Source organism: Crocuta crocuta, unplaced genomic scaffold (assembly GCF_008692635.1).
Source record: "Crocuta crocuta isolate KB4526 unplaced genomic scaffold, BGI_CrCroc_1.0 scaffold131, whole genome shotgun sequence".
Taxonomy (NCBI): domain Eukaryota; kingdom Metazoa; phylum Chordata; class Mammalia; order Carnivora; family Hyaenidae; genus Crocuta; species Crocuta crocuta.
Genome location: NW_027528977.1, coordinates 35503 through 62710, shown reverse-complemented (window position 1 = coordinate 62710; position 27208 = coordinate 35503). Strand labels below are relative to the sequence as shown.

The following is a 27208-nucleotide window of genomic DNA, read 5'->3' as shown; positions in this document are numbered from 1 at the left end:
TTACTTTATCTCTACCTCCTGCCACCGTGGCAGCTAAGGTGAAGGATACAAACTATCACAAATTAAAGTGAAATCAGGTATATCGAATTTATATTTCTTTTAAATATAGGTATGTTTATATCACATTAAATATATAGATTAAATAAGATACAGTGAATTCTATAATTAACCTAAGTTTCTTTTTTAAAATTTCTTTTTTTAATGTTTTTTATTTGTTTCTGAGAGAGAGAGAGAGAGAGAGAGGAGGGGAGGGTCAGAGAGAGAGAGGGGGACAGAATCTGAAGCAGGCTCCAGGCTCTGGGCTAGCTGTCAGCACAGAGCCTGACATGGGGCTCGAACCCATGAACCATGAGATCATGACCTGAGTCGAAGTTAGATGCTTAACCGACTGAGACACCCAGACACCCCTAAGTTTCTTTAATATATGCATTGGATGATATAAATGATGGTTAACTTCACTAAATTATGGCAACCATTTGTTTGTTTCGACACCAGTCTAGAGTTTCTATCGTATTTTTTAGATGTGACTAACACAGTCAGTAGACTCTGAGTAAAGCAGATTACCCTCCATTATATGGGTGAGCCGTATCCAATTAGTTGAAGGCTTTCAGAACAAAGACTTGGGTTTCCCAAAAAAGAAGCAATTCTTTTGCCAAACTGCTAGATAGAAATTCTGCCTGAGTTTTCCCAGCCTTCTGGACTGTCTTATGGATTTCAGGCTTCATAACGTAACATTAACTCTTACCTGGATTTCCATTCTGTCAGCCTACTCTACAAATTTGGACTTGCCAGACCTTATAATTGCATGAGCCAATTGCTTATAATATCTCTCTCAATATCCTGTTGATTCTGCTTCTCAGAAGAATCCTGACTAATAAAGTATGTTATGAAGCTTTCAGAAGTAATCTCTTTCAACAATGTAATTTTTATCACGACAGAACTGGCTTATGTAGTTGTTTGATGTTCAGTATTCATTTTATAGGCTTACTGGAAGCTTCATTAATAGTTGGATATTCTTTGGGTTATGTGATAGGAGCACCCCTTATTAAGGGGAATGAAAACAGTATTCTCCCAATTAGGTAAGTAATTTTATTTCCTTTTTTGTTGTTGTTTACACTATATAAAATATTTATTGGATAGATAATATAGCATATAAACATATATTTTTAATTTGTTATACCATATTTTTAAGAAAAACATGTAAATATGACTGATATGCTTATTTATATACATATAAATACACTTTTATTTTTATTTTTTGAAATACAATTTTAAAAACACTATAAAGAAAGCCTTATTACTAATTCTGCATATAGTTTTTTTTTTAAATTGTAGATAGAATACATGATGTAAATTTTACCATCTTAACCATTTTTAAGTGTATAGTACAATATTGTTAGCCATGTGCACATTGTTGTACAATGGATCACTAGAAATTTTGGATCTTGCAAAACTTAATTCTGTCTCCATTGCACAATAACTTCCATTTACCTCCTTCTCCGCAGCCCCTGAAAATCACCATTTTACTTTCTAAGATTTTGACTACTTCATATACCTCATATAAGTGGAATCATGTGGTATTTGTCTCTTTGTCACTGGCTTATTTTACTTAGCAAAATGACCTCAGGTTATTGAGCATATGCCATAGTATATGCCAGTAAAAGTACTTTCTTTTTAAAGCTAAATATTATTCCATTGCATGTATATCCCACACTTTATCTGTTTATTTGTCTATGGATGTTTAGGTTATTACTTCCACCCCTTGGCTATTTTGATAATGCTGCAGTTTACATAGTGAGCAAATATCTCTTTGAAATTCCGTTTTCAATTCTATTGGATCTATAACCAGATGTGGGATTGCTAAATCCTGTGGTATTTTTATTTTTAAGATTTTTGAGGAACTCCCATTCTATTTTTCATAGAGGTACTTTGCACCATTGACATTCCCACCAGTAATACACAAGGGTTCCAATTTCTCACATCCTTGCCAACACTTGTTATTTTCTTTCTCCTTCTTCCTCCTCCTCCTCTTCTTTCTTCTTCTCTTTTTCCTTCTCTTTTGCCATCCTGACAGTTATGAGGTGATAGCTCAGTATAGTTTTGATTTTTATGTTCCTGATGATTAGTGATAATGAGTAGCTTTTCGATTACTTGTTGTCCATTTGTTTATTTTCTTTGGAGAAATGTCTAAACATTTAGTCTATAATATCTCCATTAAGGCTTCTTCTTGTATCACCATTCAAAGACTTCCAAATGGCATATTCATCCCTGTGGTTTCTCACACAAGGTTGCTTCTGACAAGGGAGCATATGATAAGACAAAAAAGTGTGACAGTATGACAACTACAGATTTCACTGGTCTTACTCTGTGCCCCAATATCCAGAAATAGCTGACTTGATAGAACGGAGTCATGGCTTGGTGTTCTCAACATTTTTTTTTTTTTTTTGTGGAGTATGTAGGTTTTCTATATTACTATCATGTCATCTTCAGAGATGGTTTTACTCATTCCTTTCTGATTTGAATGCCTTTATGTCTTTTTCTTGCCTAATTGAACTGGCTAGTACTTCCAGGGCTATGTTCACTGAAAGTGAGGAGAATTGGGTTTCCTCATCTTATTCCTGGTCTTATGGGTTTGTCATATATGGCCTTTATTGGGTTGGTGTATGTTCCCTTTTACTCACTTGTTGAGAGTTTTTATTATGAATGAATGCTGAATTTTGTCAAATGTTTTCTACACATCAGTTGACATGATCATATGATTTGTATCTTTCATTTTGTTCCTGTGGTGTAGCACATTGATTAATTTGCAAATATTGAGCCATCCTTGCATCCCTGGAATAAATCCCATTTGGTTGTGGTATATGATCCTTTTAATACATTGTTAAATTTGGTTTCCTAATATTTTGTTGAGGATTTTTGAATCTGTGCTCATCAGGGATATTGGCATGTAATTTTCTTGTAGTGTCCCTGTGTGGTTTTATTTGCACATTTAAATGTAATATCCAATTTCAGGTTTTTTTCTGTAATATGACAAATGGGCCAAGCTTCTGTTTCTCCCCTCAAAGAGATATCCCATTGTACTGATAACATTTATGGATCATTCTGTGTTTTTTTAAATTAATTTATTTTTTATTGATATTATACACCCATTTATATCATAAATTAAATTTCTTACATACATAGGTTTCCTTCTTATCTCTTGTCTCTCTAATCTGTTGTCTGATCTATCTATTTTCATGCCAGTACTACAATGTTTCAGTAACTGCAAATTTACATATGATTTGCTATTTGATTGGATAAGTCCTTCCTCAATATTATTCACCAAAAAGCAGGGGCTATTTCTGCAGAATTACTCTTTCAGATAAACTTAATAGTCTCAGGTTACAATGAAAACATTTTGATTTGAAATACTTGAATTTATGTATCAAATTGGAAATAATCGTCAGCTTTCTATGCAGGAATATGGTATATATTGCTCTATTTGCTCTTCATTTGTGCCCTTCAATAAAGTTTTAGGATTTTTGTTACTGAAAATACTCCATTAAGCTTATTTCTACTAATTTATTTTGTTAGTAATGCACTTGGAATCTTTATATTATTCTTAATTATTTCTAGTAGGAGGAAAAGCTATTGATATATATGGCACCTATTAAATTCTTTGCTTATATTTTCTGGCTAGTTTATTTTCCTCAGCCTTCTTGGTTATCAATTATTTACAGATATGTAATAATCATATATAGCTTAATGCATATGGTTACAATACATAGCTGGATTGAAAAGTAAAAAGGGGAAAAAAATCTAAATATTATAATCAGTGAGGAAATACCTAATCTTAGTGACAATCTAGAGTTGAAACTCTTTCTGCATACCATGTCCAGATATATATACCTCTCTGATAATGGAACTCAAGATTGCAACCTTATAGCATTGCAAGTTGGGACTTGTATCGCTGAATAATGTAGCAATGGATAAGGAGTTATCCCATTAATGAACATAACTGTTAATATTCTTCACATTCTGTGAAAGGCAAGGCCTATATGCCAGCTCTTCACTAGGTCATTGTTGACAGTAGAATTGCCTGTGAGAAATTAGCACCTTCAAAACTGTGGTTCTTAACTATGTGGGTTATTTTCCCACAATGGATGGTCAGACAAGGTCTTAAATGTCTGTGGAACTGAAGACAGGGATAGCTATATGGTAATGAATATCCCCAAATCTCTCTAAATGATACAAAATAACTTAACAGCTATGAAAATTTTTTGCAAGATCATGGCCTGAGCATGACTGAAAACAGATTGTGCTGAAACTGCAAAATGAACAGTGAGAAAATAGAGAAAGTCAACACAGTATCCTTCACATTGCCATCCCACTTTGCTCACTACAAAGTCTGCAAAGGCAGACCAAGGAAAAGCTGCAGAGGAAATGGAAGATGAAGGCTAACAAAGGGTCCTGGGGTGATTAGGTGTGATCACCAGAAGGGTGATAAACACTCAATCTGAGTTGAGTCAGAGAAGGAACTGTAAGAAAGATTTCCAAGTATATGTAATTTAAAGGGTCAGATGTCAGATAAAAGGTTAGTTGTGCACCTTAAAGTCCAGGCTTGCCCTAAAGAGTGTGCATGATTTAAATGAGCAGGAATGATTTTAAAGGATAGGTACGATTTAAAGGGGATAATCTTCCAAATGCATAGCTTCTGTAGGAGAAAAAAAGTTACAAAGGAACAAAATTACTTTTGCCACCTGAGTGAACATGGGAAAAGAAAGAAAAGAGAAAAAAATTATAATCTTGTTGGATAAAAGGTACCTGCATAATTGGAGGACTCATACAGTCAGCAAAACAAACAGTAGAGACACATTAACAAAAAATGTTTCATTTCTCTCTTTCTCCCTCTCTGATTATGGCTTTGTAATGAAATACACAAAGTTGAAATTTTTAACTTTTCTCTGTTAGTATTGAAGACATTGATCATCATTACAAGTGGCTGCGGACTTGGTGGATTTATTTTGGTTTTGTCTCACTTATTGCATGGTTTACATTAATACCATTGTCATGCTTCCCACACAGTATACGAGGTGACTATAAAAATGTAATTCATTAAATTAAAAGACAGTATATTCCTTGTCCCTACCCCCATCTCCTGTTCTCAGAATATGGCTGAGCTACTTTTCTTTTTGTCATGGAGATATGACATATGCTAGTGTTGTTTGAAAACGAGCTGCATGTTGCCAAATATTATTTATGTGCCAAACTTGCATTAGTATATATTTTTGCTTCTTGTCATTTTTTTTTAAAAAGGCAGAGTTCATAAATTTTCTTAAAGAAATCTATTTAAATCTATTTATAGAGCATTATTTAATACATGTACCACCTGATAAAATTATTGTTAGATAAAATAATACCTATTAAAATTCTTTTGGAAATAGTAAAAAATACATGTACCATTAGAGAAATCAGATACTCTCCTAATGGTAGTACATTTTATTGGTACAAAGTATTTTTAGTAATATCAAAGATTACTCTTACATTTTAATGCTGTGTTGTCAAAATATAGTCACATTCCATGTGTGACTATTTAAATTTCAAATTAAATTGCAATCAGTCATAGGAGCTATATTTCAAGTATTTAATAGCTACAAAAAGCTTGTGGCTACAGTATTGGACAGTACAGCGATGAAAAGTTTTCATTATCATAGAATAGTCTTTATGACAGCACTATTTTAGAAGAATGTGCTTTTTACTTAATTAGATTGACTTTAGCTTGTTCAAAAATAGCTCACTTGCCATTTCAAGAGAAACTATATTAAGATGTGTACATATGTTTGTATATATGTTTTAATTATTTGAATGTGTCATAAGATTCTTTGACTTGTTAACATATAGGTACAGCAAAGATAAAAGCTGAGAAACGTAAACAGTCTCCTCCGTTGGACAAAAAGTCTAAAGACCAGGAACTTGGAACTAGTATCAAGGATTTTTTTGCTACTCTTTGGGTAAAGTAAACTATTTTACACGAGCAAGCCAATTAAGTTGACCTGTATATTTTTCTAACAATGAATTTAAGAGAATAACCATAAAGCGTTCAACTTAAATCTTAGTGGGGACTTAAACTCTTAATTAGCTTATTCATTTTACAGACAACGGAAAATAGGACCCACCTTACCTAAGTGACATTTCCAGGAACATGGCTCGTATCAGAGGATGGTACTAGTTTTTTCCTTCTACCATTTCTTTTCATTTTACTTTTGTATTATTTTGTGTTTGTTCTTTCCCTGAAGAAATACATAAGACAGGTATTAACATCTTTTTATTATGTTTAAATGACTTAGAAGAGAACTCTAGAAGTAAACAAATATTCTCAAAAACATCATATTTTATGGAAACTATCTCACCTCAGTATCAAATGGAGAATTCTTTGCTTCTCTAGGTGAGAAACAAGGCCTACAATATAGACATAGTGGGTTAAAAAAAATGAACTTCTGAATAGTGATTCTACATTCAATTTGCTTTCACTTCTCCTTTTCATAACTTTATCCTTTATGTTGTGGGCAGAATTGTATTGAAGATATCTGATAACTAATGCCTATATCTTTATGGAGCTTATTATATTCTTGTGTAGGTTTCAGATTTTTTAAAAAAATTTTAAATATTTATTTATTATTTAGAGACAGAGCATGAGCAGGGAAGGGGCAGAGAGAGAGACACAGAATCCGAAGCAGGCTCCAGGCTCTGAGCTGTCAGCACAGAGCCCAACACTGGGCTAGAACAGACCTGAGTTGAAGTCAGAGATTAATGACCTGAGTTGAAGTCGGATGCTCAAGTGACTGAGCCACCCAGGCACCCCACAGATTTTTTAAAAATACAGAGATGATAGGCATCTGGGTGGCTCAGTCTTTTAAGCATCCATCTCTGGATTTCGATTCAGGTCATGATCTCATGGTTCATGAGTTCAAACCCCGCGTTAGGCTCTGTGCTGACAGTGCAAAGCCTGCTTGGGATTCTTTCTCTCCCTCTCTGTGCCCCTCCACTGCTTGCACTCTCTTTCTCTTTCATAATAAATAAGCATTAAGAAATACAGAGATTAAAAACACCTGATTAACAATTGTATAGAGAAAATTATATGTGAAATGTATTTTAGAAATGGGGTTAAATAGGTTTCACTGAATAGGGAGCATTTAAATTGAATACCCTAAAGCAAGAGAAGGAGTTACCATGTGAAGAATGGTCAGTAAGAAAATTCCAGGCATAAGAGACACATGTGGAAACATCTTGGAGCAGCAAAGCTTTAGGTATGTTAGGTTTAGAGAAGGTTTGTGTATTTGGAGCATAGTCGATTGGTGGGGAGAATGAAAGAATAACAGGTGGAGACTAGCTCACGCAGGTCCTGTGGAACATGGTTAGAACTTTAGATTTTGGTTTTAATGCAACAGGAAGTCACTCATATAGGTAAGGAAATAGTGTTTTAAGAACTTTAAAACATGACTTTGGGTAAAAAATGGATTAGAGTAGGGTAAAAATTGAAAAAGCAGTATGACTTGGGTGTTACAGGAAGTTTTCTCTAGGTATTATAAATAGTAATTTTTTTATTCAGCTGTAGTATATGAGACCCAATTGTAAGAACAAATTAAATAATTATTTGCTGTTTATAAAATACAAGGCTATTGACCATGACTTGTGTAAGAAGAAGAAAAAAGGTAAGCCTTCCACATATCAACATGATTTGAGCTTCTGGACCCTTAAAAAAAAGAAATTAGAGAGCTCCTGGGTAGCTCAGTTGGTTAAGTGTCTGACTTTGGCTTAGGTCATGATCTCACTGTTCATGGGTTTGAGCCCCGTGTAGGACTTTGTGCTGAAAGCTCAGAGCCTGGAGCCTGCTTCAGATTCTATATCTACCTCTCTCTCTGCCCTTTCCCTGCTTGCAGTCTCTCTCTCTCTTACTCACTCACTCTCTCCCTCTCTCTCAAAAATACTAAACATAAAAGTTTTTTAAAAGTGAAAAGCTAAAGTATGGGGAAATAAATGTTCTAAAGCCTACATATAGACATATAGTATTAAGATCCAACAGAAAGCTTATGTATCTGTGTTCTTTACTTCAATAATGTCATAGGCTGAGTTTCAGAAAGAAAACAGGGATAATGAGTCATACTTTAGGGAGGCTTACTATATTAGAAAAATTCCCACTGTTTGCCTTATTTCATAGTTTAGCACCTGCCAAAGCGCATTGCTCAGTAAAATGTAACTACTTTTTGAGCTTTGTTGGTGAAATTAAAGTAGGGCATGTCTTCCCTGATAATGGAGCCAGGGAGTGTTTTCTGCTAAGTTGGTTGATACTTGTGAGTCATTTAAGCAATGGAGCTTATTAAAGAATTCATCCAAGGAAGAGTGGAGTTGAGCAGTGGATAATGGCTATAACCCCTCATCAGGCAAGGGCTAGAGATGCTATGACTTTCTAGAAATGAGTAGAAAGTGAAACTAAAGGTGAGTCTGTGCTTCTCTGTTGTAGATCTTGTAGGCAGAGAGATTTTCTTCATTAGGGTCTGTTACTTTTCACCTAAGCCCAAAAATCAGATGAGATACTAGATACTTTGACCACTGAGGAGTAGCCTCCTATTCTCCTTTGACAAAAAGTTTTAGAGAGAGAAAGCTCTGCTGTTCTCTTTGTGCTCTGTTGGTTATCCAAGAGGTAAAAGTCTAATGCTACATCAGATCTCTCCTTATCCATAGGTTCTTATCTGTTAGCAGGCCTGACTACTAGTAGGACTATCCAGGAGGGATATTAAATCACACTTACTACTGATGAGACTTAATGTAAATTTCCGTATTTCTTTGATTCTAAAACACACTTTTTTCCTTTACATTTTAACATATTTAGAATTGGGTTGGTATTAAACTGATGGAGTCTTGAAACAACTATAAAGCAGTATGTAATTGTTACATAGTAGATATTGGCTGAGTATGGGTAAACTTGGTCATAGTTGTTCATATTATCATTACCTTAAGTAAGTTATATACTTTAGTGGGACTGTCCATATTAGGTGAAACTGTTGGGTTAACTCTTCAAAAAGATGATGCAGTATTTAAGCATTGAGTTATAAAGTTATTATATATCCAGAAAGACAGAAACAACAACAGAATATAATTTTGATATTAGTAAAGCAAACATTTGATGTTGAATGAATGACCACTAGTTTACCTTTTCTTGCAGATAACATCAAAGTGTTTTATGACAATTAAGTAAAGGAGTCCCATATGTAGAGATAGCTTTATTGTACTTTAATTAAGATACTTGCTAAAGGACTGTCTACCACATGCCAAACTGTGCAGTTGAGTCAGGAAAAATTGGCAAGTCCTTCCTAATAGATCTAATATTTCAAAAGCTGGTGAAACTAACATCTGCATAGTATAGGACTTTCCTTAAAGCATTGTATTGTTATCTAAGTGGCAGTGATTTTTTTCTTAGTGATATCTAAAATAATGGTGTTTCTTACTGTTGATAGCATTTTAGAGTCCATGAAATATGGTATTTTAACCTTTCTGAGCCTCACTTTCTTTAAGAAATTGGTGCAATAATAGTACCTTCTTCGTAGGAATGTAAGGTGTATAGATTACTGCATAGTCCATAGTAAAAACTCAATAAATACATCATGAATATGAATGCCTACTTGAGATATTTCTGATTCTAGATTAGGGAAGGAAAGTACACCAAAAATACAGGACAAGGCTTCATTAGATTTTTCTTTTATCTTGATAAGAAGAGTGGACTATCAACTAGAAAATAGACTTAAAAGATTAATGTGAAGAATTTAATTGAATATCTGTTGATTTGACTAAATATCTGTTGTCATCCTGCATTACTAATCCTATAGTTCAATACTTCCTGATTCATGACACTTAATTGATACTATTTGCTTGAAGTTCAATGTCTGTTTATAAGCTCCTAATATAAGGACTGATGTAAAATCATTCCAGCAAGCAAATTATTCCAGTCAGTAAAATGTATCACCATCATCATAACACTTACTAATAACTAGTCAAAAAACGTATCTCCTGATTTTCTAGACATAGATTTTTTTTAAAAGAGTCTTCTTATCATAAATTTTGATTAAAAGCCAGAGAAGTGACTATTTTTAGAATGAATTTTCTCTATTACCCTATTTCTTGCTGTTCCTTATTTATATATTTTAGAAAATTCATCAATTAAGGAAAGAAAAGAATTTTATTCAAATGTTAGTAGAGATCATTTTAGTTTTAAAACAGATAAAATGAGCATATATAAAAGTAAAAAAGCTAGAATGGAGACAAAATATTTAACACTTTTATAAAGTTTTAATATCCATGAGGTGAAAAGTTATAAATAAAAGTCAATGGCATTAAGCTTGAAGAATAGAAAGTAGAACATTGACTAAGAACAATAATAATCTATAATTATCAGAATATAATAGATTAGAAATATATTTTAAAAGAATAAAAATGGAGAGCATAGAAATTAGGGAAATAAATCAGGAAAAAGAAAAAAATGAAATTAAGACTGGTTGGAAGCAGGTAAGGAATAAGGTTTTATAGGAGAAAACTTTTTATTTTTTATTTTTTTTTTATTTTTTTTTAATAGTTTATTGTCAAATTAGTTTCCACATAACACTCAGTGCTCATCCCCACAAGTGTCCTCCTCCATGCCCATCCCCCCTCCCCCCACATCCATCAGTCCTCAGTTTTTGTCAGCATTCAAGAGTCTCTCATGGTTTGCTTCTCTCCCTTTCCCCCACCATTTCCGCCCTTCTTCTCCCCCTTGTTCCTCCGTCAAGTTCCTCCTAATCCTCCTATACGTGCAAACATATGATATTTGTCCTTCTCTGCCTGACTTATTTCGCTCAGCATAACACCCTCAAGGTCCATCCATGTTGCTACACATGGCCAGATTTCATTGTTTCTCATTGCCATGTAGTATTCCATGGTATAGATAAACCACATCTTCTTGATCCATTCATCTGTTGATGGACACTTAGGCTCTTTCCATGTTTTAGCTATTGTGGAGAGTGCTGCTATGAACATTGGGGTACATGTGCTCCTATGCATCAGCATTTCTGTATCCCTTGGGTAAATTCCTAGCAGTGCTATTGCTGGGTCATAGGGGAGTTCTATTGTTAGTTTCCTGAGGAACCTCCACACTGAGGAGAAAACTTTTTAAATGTATGGAGCGGAGAGATCAACACGTTTACCTTCTTTTTATTCATCTCATACCTTAAGTTTCACACCTTAGTAACAGGGAAGACACTTACATACTAAAACTCCTATGAACAAAGAAGTGTCAATGAATATTATGATAATAAAAAACTTTTTGAATCATAAAGGACCAAATGAATATAAAGTGTTATTCTTTGTGTGTGACTATAAGTGGATGACAGAATCCATCAAAGGAAGCTGGTATCCATATTATTTAGATATACTGTTGGTAGTCAAAATATGAATTTCCTTGGAAAGCAAGTAAATTACTATCAAAGATACTAAAATCAATTTACATTTTATGTAAGTAACATGATTTAAAAAAAAATTAATCGCTTGTATAAATATGATGTCAGCACATCATATACTAGTTTCAGTCTCTGAGTTGTCTACTAGCTTTGACCAAATAAATTGGTATGGAAGCAGAGTAAAAGAGATTTCAGGATAAAGGGCTGAAACATTTTTAAACTAGAAAAAACAGCAGTTTCTAGGTGAGATATTTTACTCTTACAGCTTTAATAAAGATAAGCATTACTTATTTTCTATGGCTAACTATAGATATTTCATCATAAGGAATGAAGACGAGAGCAAGTGATAAGTTAAATGATCAAGTAAAACACTTGAGAAGTTCAAAGAAGTTTATTGGTATCCTCTTCAGCTTATGTTTTCCTCCTCTTGGTTCATAGACACAAAGGCCTTTTATTGGCAAGATCATTGTTTCTTGTCATGCTACCTTGACTGGGGTAGGAAGTAGATTAATGCTTCTACCACATAAAAGGAAAATGTTCCACAATTAATTGGGACATTATACACCCCATCTCCAATGAACCTTGGTTAAGTCTTAAGGATCTCTTTCCTCTCTGCAACACTATTCTACGTTAGTTTCGTTGTTAACATTTGTTTGCCACTGCTACTCGAGCCCTGTCCTCAACCCTAGTCTACTTGTCTGTGGCCACTATTCCATATTCTTTATATTTTGCTGATCCTGTCCTTATTTCAGACTCTAACTAAGTACATGCAAGAGTACCTAGCCTAGTTTGAAATCATACCTCCCACACCAACATGAACCTCCTCTCATGTGATAAAGACCTTGGTTTTAGACAAAGTTTGTGATGGACTAGAGCTTAGTGCCACAGCTATTGCATAAAAGTATCTGCTACTGTAAAGAACTAATCTGATTTTTCCTTTTCTATATCAACATCTACCATAATTAAGCCTGAGTTTACTACAAGAAATTCCCTGAATACTGATTTGTATTTTTGGCCTTTTTCTGTGCATCCCATATTTATATTTAAGAAAAGAAAAATAATATATATATTTAAAGAGGAAAGCCTGGAGATTTTATTGGAAAGGTCCCTTGTATTTTGAATGTTTGCTATGCTCACATTTTCTTTCTGAATAAAGTGCCCACAGCCCTTTCTGAATAAGTCCAGAAGTGTTGTGCATTAATTGCCATGTTCTATATGATGTAGTTCAAATGTCCTAGTTAAAACTAGATTTGAGATGAGCACATGAGCCCAAGACAGCAATCTTTAGATTTCCCAAAGACTTAGCAAATATCTTGAGAAAAAAATATCCCATTAGGACACCTGCTATAAAGTGACTCGTTAATTTCTCTTTCTTAGGAGAGTGGAAATAGACAAAAGGGAGCTTTAATAAATTGATGTCAAGAAAATGAATGAGCAAAGGCCATTGAGATAGAGAAGCAAATGAAGAGAGAATATACTAAGTAGCTGTAATAAAAGTAGATATAGGTACAGTAAGCTGACAGAAGCTTAATATCTGGGCCTTTGATGCAATTAAGACATTTACATTTATTTATTTTTGAGAGACAGAAACAGAGCACAAGTCAGGGAAGGGCAGAGAGAGAATGAGACACAGAATCCAAAGCAGGCTCCATATTCTGAGTTATCAGCACAGAGCCTGACCCAGGACTTGAACTCACAAACTGTGACATCATTACCTGAGCTGAAGTTGGACGCTGAACTGACTGAGCCACCCAGGTGCCCCTCTTCCTGTTGTATCTTATACAGATTGCCATTTCACATAGAATCATGATATAGTCTAGTGGAATGGCAGATAGAACTTAGCAACAGATTAATACATATAAGAACTTGCTATATGATAGAATAGGCACTGCAGAGATGGTTGCTCAGTAGATGTGATGACAAATTTGGTTCTCTGTACGGTGAAATGAAATTGGATTTCTACTTCATATCATACACAAAAGTAATTTTTAGGTAAATAAAATGTGATTAGAAAAAAACAGCACAGTTAATGCTAAACCATGAGAGAAACATCTTGTGACATAGAGGTAGGAAAGTTAAACAAGTTTGCAATAGTGTAAAATACAAAGTAAAAATGTATGGATCAAAGATTTCTGTTCTATGAAGGAAACTGTAGACAGTGTTAAAAGATGAGTGACAGATCTCTCAATCCAACAAGAGATTAGTATTTAGAATAAACAAGAAATTCTTGGAAAATCCACATAGGAATTTCAGGGAGCCTAATAAAAATGTAAATAAGCAGTGTATACACAGTAACCAATACTAAATAGCTATGAATTACATGAAGAAATGCTCAGTTGGATTTGAATTTAAGGAAGTATAAAATAAGGCATTGTGGTACTACTTTACTTCTATCAGCATGGCAAATTTTTAAAAGCCAGATAGTTATATCAAGTGTTTGTGATTATGTGGGGTATACCAGTTATCTACTGCTACATGACAAACCACCCCAAAACTTAGTGGCTTAAAATAATAAAACATGATTTGTTCATTGATCTGCAGTTTTGTCAGGGCTTGTTCCTTTTCAAAAATATTTTTTAATGTTTGTTTATTTTTGAGAGAGAGAGTATGTGAGCAGGGAAGGAGCAGAGAGAGAGGGAGGGAGACATAAAATCAGAAGCAGGATCCAGGCTCTAAGCTGTCTGTACAGAGCCTGATGAGGGACTCAAACTGACAAACTGACATCATGACCTGAACCTAAGTCAGGTGCTTAACCTAGTAAGCCACCAGGCACCCTGTGGCTTGTTCTTTCAGCTCAACTTGTCAACTAAAGTCAAGTCTGGAAGATAAAATCATCTGGAGGCTTATTTACTCAAATATTAGCTTTTGATACTGGTTGTTTGCTGAAATACCCATAGATGGCCTCTCTATCTGGCCTGGCCTTTCTTAAAATATGGTGAAAGAGTCCCAACACCAGAGTCCTAAGAGAGTGGGAGTACATTCCAGAAGTCATATTGTCACTTTTTGACCTAACCTCAGAAGTCATGCTGCATCAGGTGCTTTGTTGAGACAGTCAATAAAGGACTTTTCCAAGTTCAGTGCCTCATGATGAGAGAATGGCAAAGTTCTGGAAAGGTATGTGGAAGTGAAAATATTGGTCTAATGGATTTTATAAAAAGTGTAAGTCACTACATGAAGAAAATAGAATTCTCCTACATTATGGTGTGATTGTAAACTGATACGTATTGGGAACATATTCTAGAGAAATAATCACTTAAGAATACTAACTCCCAATGCCCTAGCAATCCCGTTCTGGGATATATACTTCCAAAGATGTTCTACCCTAGTCCTTGATGGTGCATGCACAAGGATGTTTAATGTTGCCTTGCTGGTGACATTGGGAATGGAACTGAGTCTAAGCATTTAACCCTGTGGGAGTGAATGAATATGGTGGAATCACACTTTGTAAAGTTAGATAGAACTCAGAAGATGAGTTAATATATAGAATATGTTTATATCAAAAGAGGTATTTAGGACTAGAAAAAAATTAAGTTATTTTAAGAATATACGAACATAAAACACCACTGAAAAATTCAAAGATAGACACATTTATAGGAAATACAGAAATCTGTTTGAAAGTTAATATTTTAATGTTAATTATTGTCATGTTAATTCTATGTATCATGTAATAGTATAGTAGGTAATAGTAAACCATCACTACACATCCTTGTCAGGCTTCTCAGTAATTTCAAAAAAATTGACTAAAATGCAGAATTTAAATGACTTCACTCTATGTGGAATTCCCAGGAGTAATATATTATAGAATCTCAACTGTATGTAATACTGGTGATTTTCCTTGAGACGTGCTTAAATTATCTTTGTTTTGCTTTAGTTCAGTAAAAGATTTGTTAAGGAAAAAAATAGATACAAAAGAAAAGGCGCATTCTAGACACCTGGTTAATGACATATAGTCTCCCTTAAGTTTTCTAGCTAACTACCAGATTTACAAATAAAAATTATAGAGGTAGAATTACAAATAAAAATGGTTTAAACCCTACTTGTCTTTAATGTATTTATATATTGGTGAATTGTAAATTTTGGTATTTATATATGCATTTTCAGTTTAGATTGGGAAAGATAAAATTTTTATTTGTTGGTCATTAACATATGAATGAATGAATCTGTTCTTCTTTACCCAACGACATAAAATAATTTGTGTATGACTTATTTGTATTTCAGGTTCTGATGAAGAATCCAGTATTTATATGCCTAGCTCTGACCACAGCTTCAGAATCTTTAGTTCTTATTGGAGCTTCTCAATTTTTGCCTATATATATAGAAAATCAGTTTGTATTAACACACACTGCAGCAACTAAAATTGCAGGTGCACCTTTTCTGCTCATTGTACTCATTTTCAGATTTTTATATAAAGTTTTCTTAAATCCATTTATGAAATATTTCAAATAATCATAAATCAGGAGTAATAGCATTTACTCAAGTTTTATTTTATTTTTTCTTATTTTTCTTTTCAGTGATTTTATGCATTAGTCAATGCTCATCACAATAGTGTACTCTTAATCCCCCTTTATTTTAACTGGGCTCCCCACCAAGCTCAGCAACCTCCAGCTTGGTATCTGAATTTAGATATCTGTAGGTATCTGTATTGTACAGATATTTATATATCTGTATCATTTGTCCCTTTTTTACTTTGTTCATTTGTTTCTTAAATTCCATATATAAGTGAGATCATAGGGTATTTTTTTTCTCTGACTGACTTCCCTTAGCATTATACCCTCAAGGTTCATCCATGTTGTCATGAGAAAGATTTCCTTCTTTTTCATGGCTGCATAATATTCCATTATATATGTGTGTGTGTGTGTGTGTGTGTGTGTGTATAATGTCTTCTTTATCCATTCATTTATCAATAGACACTTGGACTGCTTCTATAATTTGGCTTTGTAAATAATGCTGAAATAAACACAGGGAGGCATATATCCTTTTGAATTAGTGTTTCTGTATTCTTTGGGTAAATATCTAGTAGTGAAATTACCTGATCATAAAGTAATTCTATTTTTAATTTTCTGAGGACCTCAAAAAATCCTGTTTTTCACAGTGGCTGCAATACTTTTCATTCCCATCAACAACACACACAGTTTTCTTTTTCTTCCACACATTTGCCAACACTTTTTGTATCTTTGTTTCTAACTCTAGGCATTAAGATGGGTATGAATTTATATCTGATTGTGGTTTTGATTTGCATTTCCCTGATGAAGAGTGATGTTGAACATCTTTTCATGTGTCCAAAATGTGTCTCTTGTAGGTAACATATAAATGTTTTCTTAATCCATTCATTCACACTGTGTCTTTTCATGGGAATATTTAGACCATTTAGGGGCACCTGGGTGGCTCAGTTGGTTAAGTGTCCAACTTTAGCTCATGTCATTATTTCACAACTCGTGGTTTTGAGCCCCACGTCAGACTCTGTGCTGTAGCTCAGAGCCTGGAGCCTGCTTCGTATTCTGTGTCTCCCTCTCTTTTTGCCCCTCCCCTGCTCACTCACTCTCTCTCTCTCTCTCTCAAAAATAAACATTAAAAACATTTTTTAATTAAAAAAGTAATTATTGATAGGTAATTGCCTATAAAAATTATTGCCATTTTGTTTATTTTCTGTTTAATTTTGTAGTTCTCTGTTTCTTCTTGTAATTGATGACTTTTTTTAGTGTTATAATTGCATTACTTTCACTTTATTTTTTATATGGCTTTATAGATTTTTGGTTTGTGCTTACCATTAGGTTTATGTATAACATCTTAAGTATATGACAGTCTGTATTAGGTTAATGGTTGCTTTAGTTTGAGCAGACTCTAGAAACAACAGTACTTTTACTCTCTCCCTTCCATATTATATTTATATATGCTTTTGTATTTTTAAATTTTATGAATCCTTTAACTAATTTTTTAGATTTTACTATTTTTTGATTTTACTATTTTTGTTATTAACCTTAATATAGGCTTTATAAGCGATTGATCTGCTAGTTTTACTGTAGATTTGTTTGTGGGTGCCTGGGTGACTCGGTTGAGCATCTGACTTTGGCTAAGGTCATAATCTCACAGTTTGTGGGTTTGAACCCCACGTCAACCTCTGTGCTGACAGCTCAGAGCCTGGAACCTGCTTTGGATTCTGTGTCTCTCTCTCTGTTCCTCCCCCACTTGTGTTCTGTCTCTCTCGCTCTCAAAAATAAATAATAAATCGTTAAAAAATTTGCTTTTACCAGTGAAATGTTTTCCTTTTTAAAATTCTTTCCAGTTCTGGCTTTTTATTTTACACTTAAATAAAAAGGCTAGTTTAGTGGTGATGATTCTTGACTTTAGTTTGGGAAATTCTTTTCTTTCTATCAATTCTGGATGGTAAACTTTCTGGGTAGAGTATTCTTGATTGTAGGTTTTTTTTCTTTCTTTCAGCAATTTGAATATTTATGCTACTTTCTTTGGGCCTGCACATTATCTGCTGCAAAATCAGCCGGTAGCCTTATAGTGCTTCCATTACCCTTTATATGTAACTAGGTGGTTTTTCTTGCTGCTTTTAGGATTCTCTTTTTGTCTTTAAGTTTTGACACTTTAATTATTATATGTCTTGGTGTATACTTTCTTGGCTTCATCTTGTTTTCCATTTCTGCACTGTTCCCTATCCCACTTCCTTCTACTCCTGACTCCTTACAAATAGCTACTCTTCTAAAGTTAGAGTACAATCTTCCTAAACAAGTTTGTGCATTTTTACTGCTTATATGCCTATCTGTGTACAATCTATTTCTAAAATTCATCCATTGTCTTGCATATATTCTTCTCCCACTTTCATTTCCAGTTACTTATATCAGATTCATGTTGTCTATCTATTTAATGCTGTGGAATTCTATTTTATGAATACACCACTGTTTATCCATTATCATATTAATGGACATTGAGTTACCTCTAACTTTTCACACTTCCAAATAATGCCATAATGAATAGGCTGGTATGTGTCTACTTGTGGACATTTGTAAAAGTTGATCTAAGTTTAGACATTAAAAGGTAATTGATACTGTGCACATCTTCAGTTTTGATAGATATTAAGATTGGCTCTCCAAAAGAGGTTGCCATTGGTATTAAATGTTTTAAGATTCTGGCATTAATGGGAAAGTCATGAATATTGTCATGTATTTTATGCTGTAAAAAGCCAAGGATACATGTAATAACTTTTAGGATAACCAATAATAGTAAAAAACAAATAGTAAAAGAACCTAGTAATTTGAAAATTTTGATTAAAATTTTAAAGAAATGAGGGACATAAAACACGTAGGCCAAATAATTGTTAAAAAACATGTGGGCCAAAACATGTTAAAATAGGCAAAAATTTTGACTATCAGCCTATTATGGAGTAGGTTTTATGAAACAGGAAACACCATTGTCAGACTGCAAATAGTCCAAAATCCAAAAACGTAGCAGTTTAAAGGGCCATAATGACAATATTTTTCATGAATCCACCATGTGTTTTGCCATTCTGATAAATCTCATCAAGAGATTGGGACTAAATTTGTTCAATTTGTTTCCCACAGTGTTTAAATAAGGAGAATATCAACAAAGCTCCAAGCAACAGGATAAGGCCACCTGTAGTACTGGCCTCAACCATGCTGGCAAAGTGTTGGCCGCAGCCAGCTAAATAAGTCTCTTGGCCCTCGTGGTCTACCTTAGAAAGCAAGATGGATCTCTCCTTAGGTTTCTCTATTGACCTTTTTACTTAGCCTGAATTATTAATCCAGTAAAACAAAGTATTAGCAATTGTGTATGTTCTACCTTGGACTAAAAAGATGAAGTTTTGGGCAATTCTGTCATCCAAATTAGTGTTTATCAATGGCTGATGCTGATCAGAATGCTTTCCAAAGCTGAGGTGGTGTCACTGATTATTTCAACTAAAGTTGGGAGCAAATTTTGTAGCACCTTTTCTGATTGGATTACTCTTATTATACTGATAACTGCCCTCAGGTGCGTATAAATAATGTGTCAGTAATTCCACTGGGACGATCCTGTCAGATTTCCACAGTCTTCTGAGGGCTATTTGATCTACTGGTGATATTTCTTTAAGCACTTGTAAATCTCTTATGAATGTCTCTACGGCTTGAATATACCATATTCACTTGACAAGGAAAGTTTGTCACATAGTTGTGAATCTGATTGATGCATCCCAGAATGAAATATAAGTCTGCTGAATCACAAAGCCTCCATAGGCCGGGGCTTCTGTTTTGAAAAGAGGCTAATAGTAAGCTAAGAGTTGTTTTTCCAACCTACCTGTTTCAGGGAGTCAGCGAATCTAAACCCCAAGGGATGCTTCTGAATGGAGGATGGCTCCCTCTTCCAGAGGCTCCAGTACACAAAATCTCTATAGACTTCTAGTTTAATTAGGGTTTGTGGTACCTCAAAGCAGGAAGTATGCCCTCGCTTGTTGATTAGGTTCAAATGTAGGTCGGGATTACACTCACTGTGGATTAGCTGATAGAAAAGACCAATGAAGTAGAATATGAGCATGAATCACCTACTGTCTCTCTAATACTCAGAGTCCAAAGCTATACTATACTTCCTTTTGGTCAAGGAGAAGGGGAAAAACAATTTGTCTTTAATTGCCAGAGGGATTGAGCATTATAAATCTGTCTGCATAGTTCCGCAAAACTTGATGAGCATTCTTCTCCATTTTGTTGGGCTTTATCAGTCATCTTTGCTGATGAAGGTTTGATAGCACTAAAGTCAGAGCTTTTGAGTCTGAGACTTCTGACTCTCCATCTTACTAAATATTTATCTATCATTGAAAGCTTTTGGCATCAGATGATAATGGTACTCACAATAAATCCTTGTGTACCCCATTATAGTAAATATCAGAGGAGTTTAGATTGTACTGCAAATGTATATTTATGGACTTGCAGCATGAATGAGAATTGGTTTTTGTCTTTGGTTCCTAATGGGATACAAAAGGTTTTGGCAATGTCCAAAGTAGTGTCTCAAGTACCATTTGTGTGTTGCATAAATTTAGTTACCTCAGATGTTTGGACCTTCAAGAGGTATAGGGGCACCAAATGAGTTTAATTGGTGGTTAATCTGCTATAAATCTCAGTTCCCTGATAACTGTTTTCACTGGACATAAAATCTATTGAATTGAGTTATTGCTCAAATCTTATTGTCTTAATACCCCTGCTTCCTATAAATCCATAACAAAAGCTGAGATTTCCCTTTCTCCTCCTGGGATTCTGTATTGTTTCCATTGGACCATACAAGAGGAGACAGGCACACAGGTTTGGATAACAATTTTTGTGTTTCACCTTTACTTTTGGAGTTTAGGAGCATAAATAAGTAAAATATAATTACCAATTATAGATTCTGAAATTGAAGTCACAGCATTTGTGTATTGAAGTTACACAAAAAGTATATTGAAGTTGTCCAAAGCCTTAGCCACAAGATCATTTTACCTCCTTTTCTGAGACAGTTTAAGTGCCTTATCTATGATTTTTACACAGGAAAATGTCGATCTTGGGAAATCTTCCCCGAGATGGTCACAACCTTGAAGCAAAACAACTCTTAGATGTTTTACTTTTGTCTTAGAATGGATTCAAAATTGGCATAATAGACTGCAGGAAGACGCAGGCCTTCAGGAAATCCAGCTCTGGCCAATTCACATTAATGAGCATTTGTGCTACTGTCTCCTCAACAAAGCAAATCAGATCAACTTCTAATGATTCACTGTTTTCTCTCCATAACTACTAGAGGTTCCCTCTAAACCTACTTTGTTGAAAGTTCTTATGAATGAATGTTGTACTTTGTCAGATGCCTTCCTGCATTTGTTGAAATAATCATATGGTTTTTATCCTCTTATTGATGTGATGTATCACATTGACTGAATTGTGAATTTTGAATCACCTTTGCATCCTGACAATAATTACCACTTAATTGTGGTTAATTATTTTTTTAATATATTGTTAAATTGTTTGGCAATATTTTGTTCAGGATTTTTGCATCTATGTTCATCAGAGGTATTGGCCTGTTGCTCTCATTTTTAGTGGTGTCTTTTTCTGATTTTGGTATCAGGGTAGTTCCGGCCTCAGAGAGTGAATTTGGGTTTTCCTTCCTCATCGGTTGTTTGGAAAAGTTTGAGAAGAATAGGTATTCACTCTTTAAATGTTTGGTAGAATTCACCTGTGGAGCCATCTGGTTTTGGGTTTATTTCTGAGTTTGCAAAGTTTTATTTGTGGGAGTTTTTTGATTACTGATTGAATTTCATTGCTGGTAATTAGTCTTTCAAATTTTCTATATCTTGTTTCTGTTTTGGTAGTTCATATGTTTCTAGGAATTTATCCATTTCTTTTAAGTCCTTAGATTTGTTGGCATATAATTTTTCATAATATTTTTATAATCCTTTGTATTTTTGTAGTGTTTATCACTTGTTATTTTTCCTCTTTTATTTACACTTTTATTTGAGTCTTTTTAAACAAAATTTTTTTTTGAGATTTTTTTTATTTTTGAGAGAGAGAGTGTGAGTCGGTGGGGGGGGCGGTACAGAGAGAGAGGGAAACACAGAATCCACAGCAGGTTCCAGGCTCTGAGCTGTCAGCACAGAGCCTGATGCCGGGCCCCAAATCCATGGACTGAGATGATGACTGAGCCAAAGTCTGACGCCTAACTGACTGAGCCACCCAGGCACCCTGAGTTGTTTTTTTTTTAATGGATTTGACTAGAGGTTTATAAATTTTGTTATCTTTTCAAAAAATCAGCTCCTGATTTAATTGATCTGTTCTCTCTCTCTCGTTTTTTAATTTCTGTATCAGTTATTTCTGTTCTAATCTTTATTATTTCCTTCCTTCTGGTTTGGGGTTTTGTTTTTGTTTTTTTTCCTGGCTTCTTTATGTGTAAGCTTAGGTTGTTAATTTGAGATATTTCTTGCTTCTTGAAGTAGATCCATATTGCTAAAAACTTTCCTCTTAGAGCCACTTTTGCTGCATCCCAAAAATTGTGGACTGTTGAATTATCATTTTTGTTTTTCTCCATGTAATTTTTGGTTTCTTGTTTTATTTTTTTGGTTGACCCATTCATTGTTTAGTAGTATGTTTTTAACCTCCCTGTATTTGTAGTCTTTCTAGACTTTTTCTTATGGTTGACTTCTAGTTTTATAGTGTTGTAGTCAGAAAGATGCATGTTATGACATAACTTTTTTAATTTGTTGAGACTTGTTTTGTGGCCTAATATATGATCTATTCTGGAGAATGTTTCCTGTGCCCTTGAAAAGACTGTGTATTCTGCTGTTTGAGGATAGAATATATATATTCAAATCTGTCAAATCCATCTGGCCCAGTGTGTTATTGAAAGCCACTGTTACCTTGTTGAATTTCTGTTTGTAGATCTGTCCATTAATGTAAGTGGGATGTTAAAGTCCCCTACTGTCATTGTATTACTATTGCTTATTTCCTGTATGTTTATTATTAACTGTTCTATGTATTTATTTGGGTGTTCCCATGTTGGATGCATAAATATTTACAATTGTTAAATCTTCTTATTGGATTGACCTCTTCATTATTATATGGTCTCCTTCTTTGTCTCTTGTTACAGTCTTTGTTTTAAAGTCTATTTTGTCCAAAAAAAAAAAAAAAAGTATTGCTACCCTAGCTTTCTTGTAATTTTCATTTGTATAATATATATTTCTCCATCCCCTCAAATTCAACCTGCAGGTGTCTTTACATCTGGAATGAGTCTCTTGTAGATAGCATATAGATGAGTCTTGGTTTTTTTTGTTTTTTTTTTTTTTTTATCTACTCTGTCACCCTATTTCTTTTGATTGGTGCATTTAGTCCATTTACATTCAAAGTAATTATTGATAGGTATGTATTTATTGCCATTTTATTACTTGTTTTGTGATTGTTTTTGAACAATGTTCTTCTGGCCATTTCTTCTCTTGCTCTTTCACATTTTCCTGGCTTTTTAATTTTTTTTTTAATGTTTTATTTATTTTTGAGAGAGATAGAGACAGCATGAGCAGGGGAGGGTCAGAGAGAAAGGGAGACACAGAATCCGAAAAAGGCTCCAGGCTCTGAGCTAGCCGCCAGCACAGAGCCCGACACGGGGCATGAACCCATAAACTGCGAGGTCATGACCCAAGCCGAAGACTGAGGCTCAACCTACTGAGCCACCTGAGTGCCCCTTGGCTTTCTTTAATAATATACTTGGATTCTTTTTTCTTTATTTTTTACATATTTATCAGTAGTTTTTGATTATTGGTTACCTTAGGTTTGTATATAACATCTTCTGCATATTACAGTCCATATTAGGTTAATGGTTACTTAAGTTTGAGTCTATTCTCTACTCCTCCCTGTGTACAGTTTTGTTATATGGTGTTATATGATATATATATATATATATATATATACTTTTATTTTATGAGTTCCTTAACTGATTTTTACAGATATACTTATTTTCACTGCTTTTGTGCCTATTTTTACTTGTGGTTTTGTTTTCCCTCACAGGGAGTCCCACTAACATTTTTTTTATAGGGCTAATTTTGTGGTTTAGAAGTTTCATATCTCTTTTTCTATTCTGAATGTTAGCCGTTCAGGATAGAGTAGTCTTGATTGTAGATTTTCTCCTTTCTGGCTTGCAAAGTTTCTGCTCAAAAATCTGCTCATAATCTTACGGTATTTTCCTTGTAACTGTCTTCATTTCTCTTGATGCTTTTGAAATTCTCTCTTTATCATTGCTTCTTGCCATTTTAATTACTGTGTGTCTTGATGTGGACTTCCTTGGGTTGATTTTGTTAAGGGATTTCTGTGCCTCCTTGATCTAGATATCTGATTTCTTCCCCAGATTAGAGGATATGCAACTATTCTTTCTTCCTCTGGGATCCCTATAATGATGGAGTCTCTGAGTTTCCTAATTGTATTCTCATTCTGCATACTTTTCCTCCTCTTACCTGCTCAGCTTGTTTGCTTTCCATTAGTCTGTCCTCCAAGTCTCTAATTTGTTCCTCCACTTACTCTAGTCTACTATTTATTCCATCTAGTGTATTTTTAATTTCATTTATTATGTTCTTCATCTCTGATTAGTTCTTTTTCATATTCTCTATATCTGTTTTTAGGGTCTTACTGATATTCTCCACTGTTTTCTCAAGTTCAGTGAGTATTTTTATGATCATTACTTTAAATTCTCTATCAGGCATATTACTTATATTTGTTTCACTCTTGCTATGGTTTTGCTTTGTCCTGCTCTTTCATTTGGAACATATTACTCTGTCTCCTCATTTTGTCTAACTCTCTGTGTCTGTTTTCTGTGTGATAGAGCGATAGATCAGCTATGTCTCTTGCTCTTGAGAGTAATGGCCTTATGAAGAATAATCCTGTAGTGCCCTGCAGTGTAGCACTCTCTGTTCACCAGAACCTGGCACTTCAGCATGTCTCCTATGTGTGTTGCATGTGTCCAGCGGTTGTGTCCTGGCTGTTTTTTTCCTTCATTGTAGTCTTCTACAGAGACTCTCTACCTGTTGTGGGCAGCGTTCAGTCTCCAGCCAGGGTGAGGCACATGGTTTTAACCCAGTGCCTCTCAGGCTTCTGTAGGGCCCACTGCCACCACCAGGACTGAAGCCTTTAAAACATATGAGTCAGAATATCTGGTGTTGACAAGGTTTGCATTGGTCTTCTAGGGGAGGGACCTGCAGGCTGAGACTGAGGCACCTGTGACTGGGCAGGGCAGATCTATCAAAGTCTGGGAGGCCAGGGTACAGTGTAAGCTAGTTAGGTAGTGAATGTGGGCACCGCTCTAGGGGAACATAAATCTTAGAATAGACAGTAACTGTGCTTATCTTTTAATTGAGAGGAGACATTATCTTTATTATACTTAACAATAAATGTGTTTACTCTTAATTCCAGGAAGGACACTATCTCTGTTTTCCAAGGCTGTTTGTTCACTATACAAATATCCTTGAAATGATAGAAAAAAGTTCAGTCAGTGATTATACTTGCTGGATATACAGAAACATGAGATACATGGAGAATTGCTTCAGTAAATATGGTAGTGATTATATTGCATATAAGTAAAGATTTTCAGATTGGAAGGACAATCCAGTATGTTACTTAGAAGAGATATTCCTTAAGTATGAGGACATGAAAAGGTTGAAAATTAGAGGATAGAAAACGTACTGTGTGAAAAAAACGTGGTGTAACTATAACAATTTTATGTATAGTATTCTTCAAAGCAAGAGGTATTACTTGTTGTGAAGAGATTATAATTACAGGAAGGCCAGCCAGTGAGGTAGATAAAACAATCATACATGGGTATGCTCTCAACAATATAGCTTTATAATAAATAACACAGATAGTTGGGTTAGATTTTGGTGATAATGGGTCAATTAGATACTCTTATGAAAATAGATAAATCTTGACCTCTACCTCATTATATACAGAACTACCAATTCTAGATGTATTATAGATCTAAATGTGAATGGTAAGACAGTAAAGCTTTTTAGGATAAAATATAGGAAAAATATCTCATGGCCTTGGAGAAAACAAAGATTTTTAATATACAGAATAAGAATCACATAAGTGTAAAGGAAAAAAATAAGTGGTATTACATTAAAATTAAGAACTTCTGTTCATCAAATGTCAGCATAAAGAGTAAAAATGAAAGCAGATAATCTTTTCAATAGAAATACTCTATAAAGATTTTATGTCTAAAAATTTCCATCAATAGTAACACAGATAATCCAATAAAATGGATGAAAAACTTGAGAAGGTGTTCTATAGATGACATCTGTTGGCCAATATTCATATGAAAGTGGGTTCATCTTCATTAGTTTTTGGGGAGATGCATATTAAAACCACAATGCAATATTATTACTGATTCACCAGAAGGGCTAAAATTAAAAAGGGAAATACATGTTGGCATGGATATCCAGTAGTTGGCATTTCATCCACTACTGGTGAAAGTATAAATTGGTTTAAGCATTTTATAAACCTATTTGGCATTATCATGAAAATCTGAATGTATACATATTCTCTCATTCAGGAATGCCACTCCTAGTTACATACCAAACACAAATTCCTCTCTTAAGGATATACCTAGAAAAAGTGCAAATGTTTACAAAAGGACATGTACGTGAATTTCTAAAGTACATTACAATTCACAATATCACAGTGAACAAGTTGTATATGTGTATCTAGAATGCTATTCAGCACTGAGAAGCATCATCTATTACCATATATAAAACCATGGGTAAATTTTCCAAACATCATACCAAAAAAACTGAAAGAAGCCTTAATGCATACATACTTTATGATCCATTTTTTAGAAAATCCTGTAAGTGCATGAGAGTCTTCAGGCAATGTTCAATTTTTGATCTGGGTGGTAGTTTCATAGGAACTTTCACTTTGAAAAGTCATCTGTATGTATTGTGATTTGTATACTTTTCTGTACACCAAGGAAATATGTACATAAAAAGGTGATTGGAAGGTCTGTGCATTGGTTGAATTTCCACTGTTTTGTTTCCTTTTGGGGTAACCCTCAAAGACTTAGCCCTTTAATTGTTGAACTCCCTAGGCCCAGGATTTTCCTATCACCTAGGGCAATAATCCTGACAGCCAATATTTTCCTGGCTGAGTTAAGGTCTCAGTTTTCTGCTCACAAATAAGCTTGGTTTTCTGAAATGTACAGTTGTTGGGTTCAAGCTGTATAAACCAAGAGTCTTTTGCTCGGTTAGTTATATGTCATGG

At 34.4% G+C, this 27208-nt stretch overlaps 1 protein-coding gene across 1 annotated transcript in view; it reads left to right on the top strand.

Moving 5' to 3' along the window:
* Positions 1 to 27208, top strand: part of SLCO6A1 (solute carrier organic anion transporter family member 6A1) — a gene marked incomplete at its 3' end in the record, with an annotated part of 62029 nt that overhangs the window by 11758 nt on the left and 23063 nt on the right. Inside the window, exons 4-7 of the mRNA XM_077757277.1 lie at positions 983 to 1079; positions 4951 to 5072; positions 5881 to 5990; positions 15684 to 15828. Coding sequence (XP_077613403.1) covers positions 983 to 1079; positions 4951 to 5072; positions 5881 to 5990; positions 15684 to 15828 — 474 coding nt within the window. The remainder of the gene's footprint in view (positions 1 to 982; positions 1080 to 4950; positions 5073 to 5880; positions 5991 to 15683; positions 15829 to 27208) is intronic.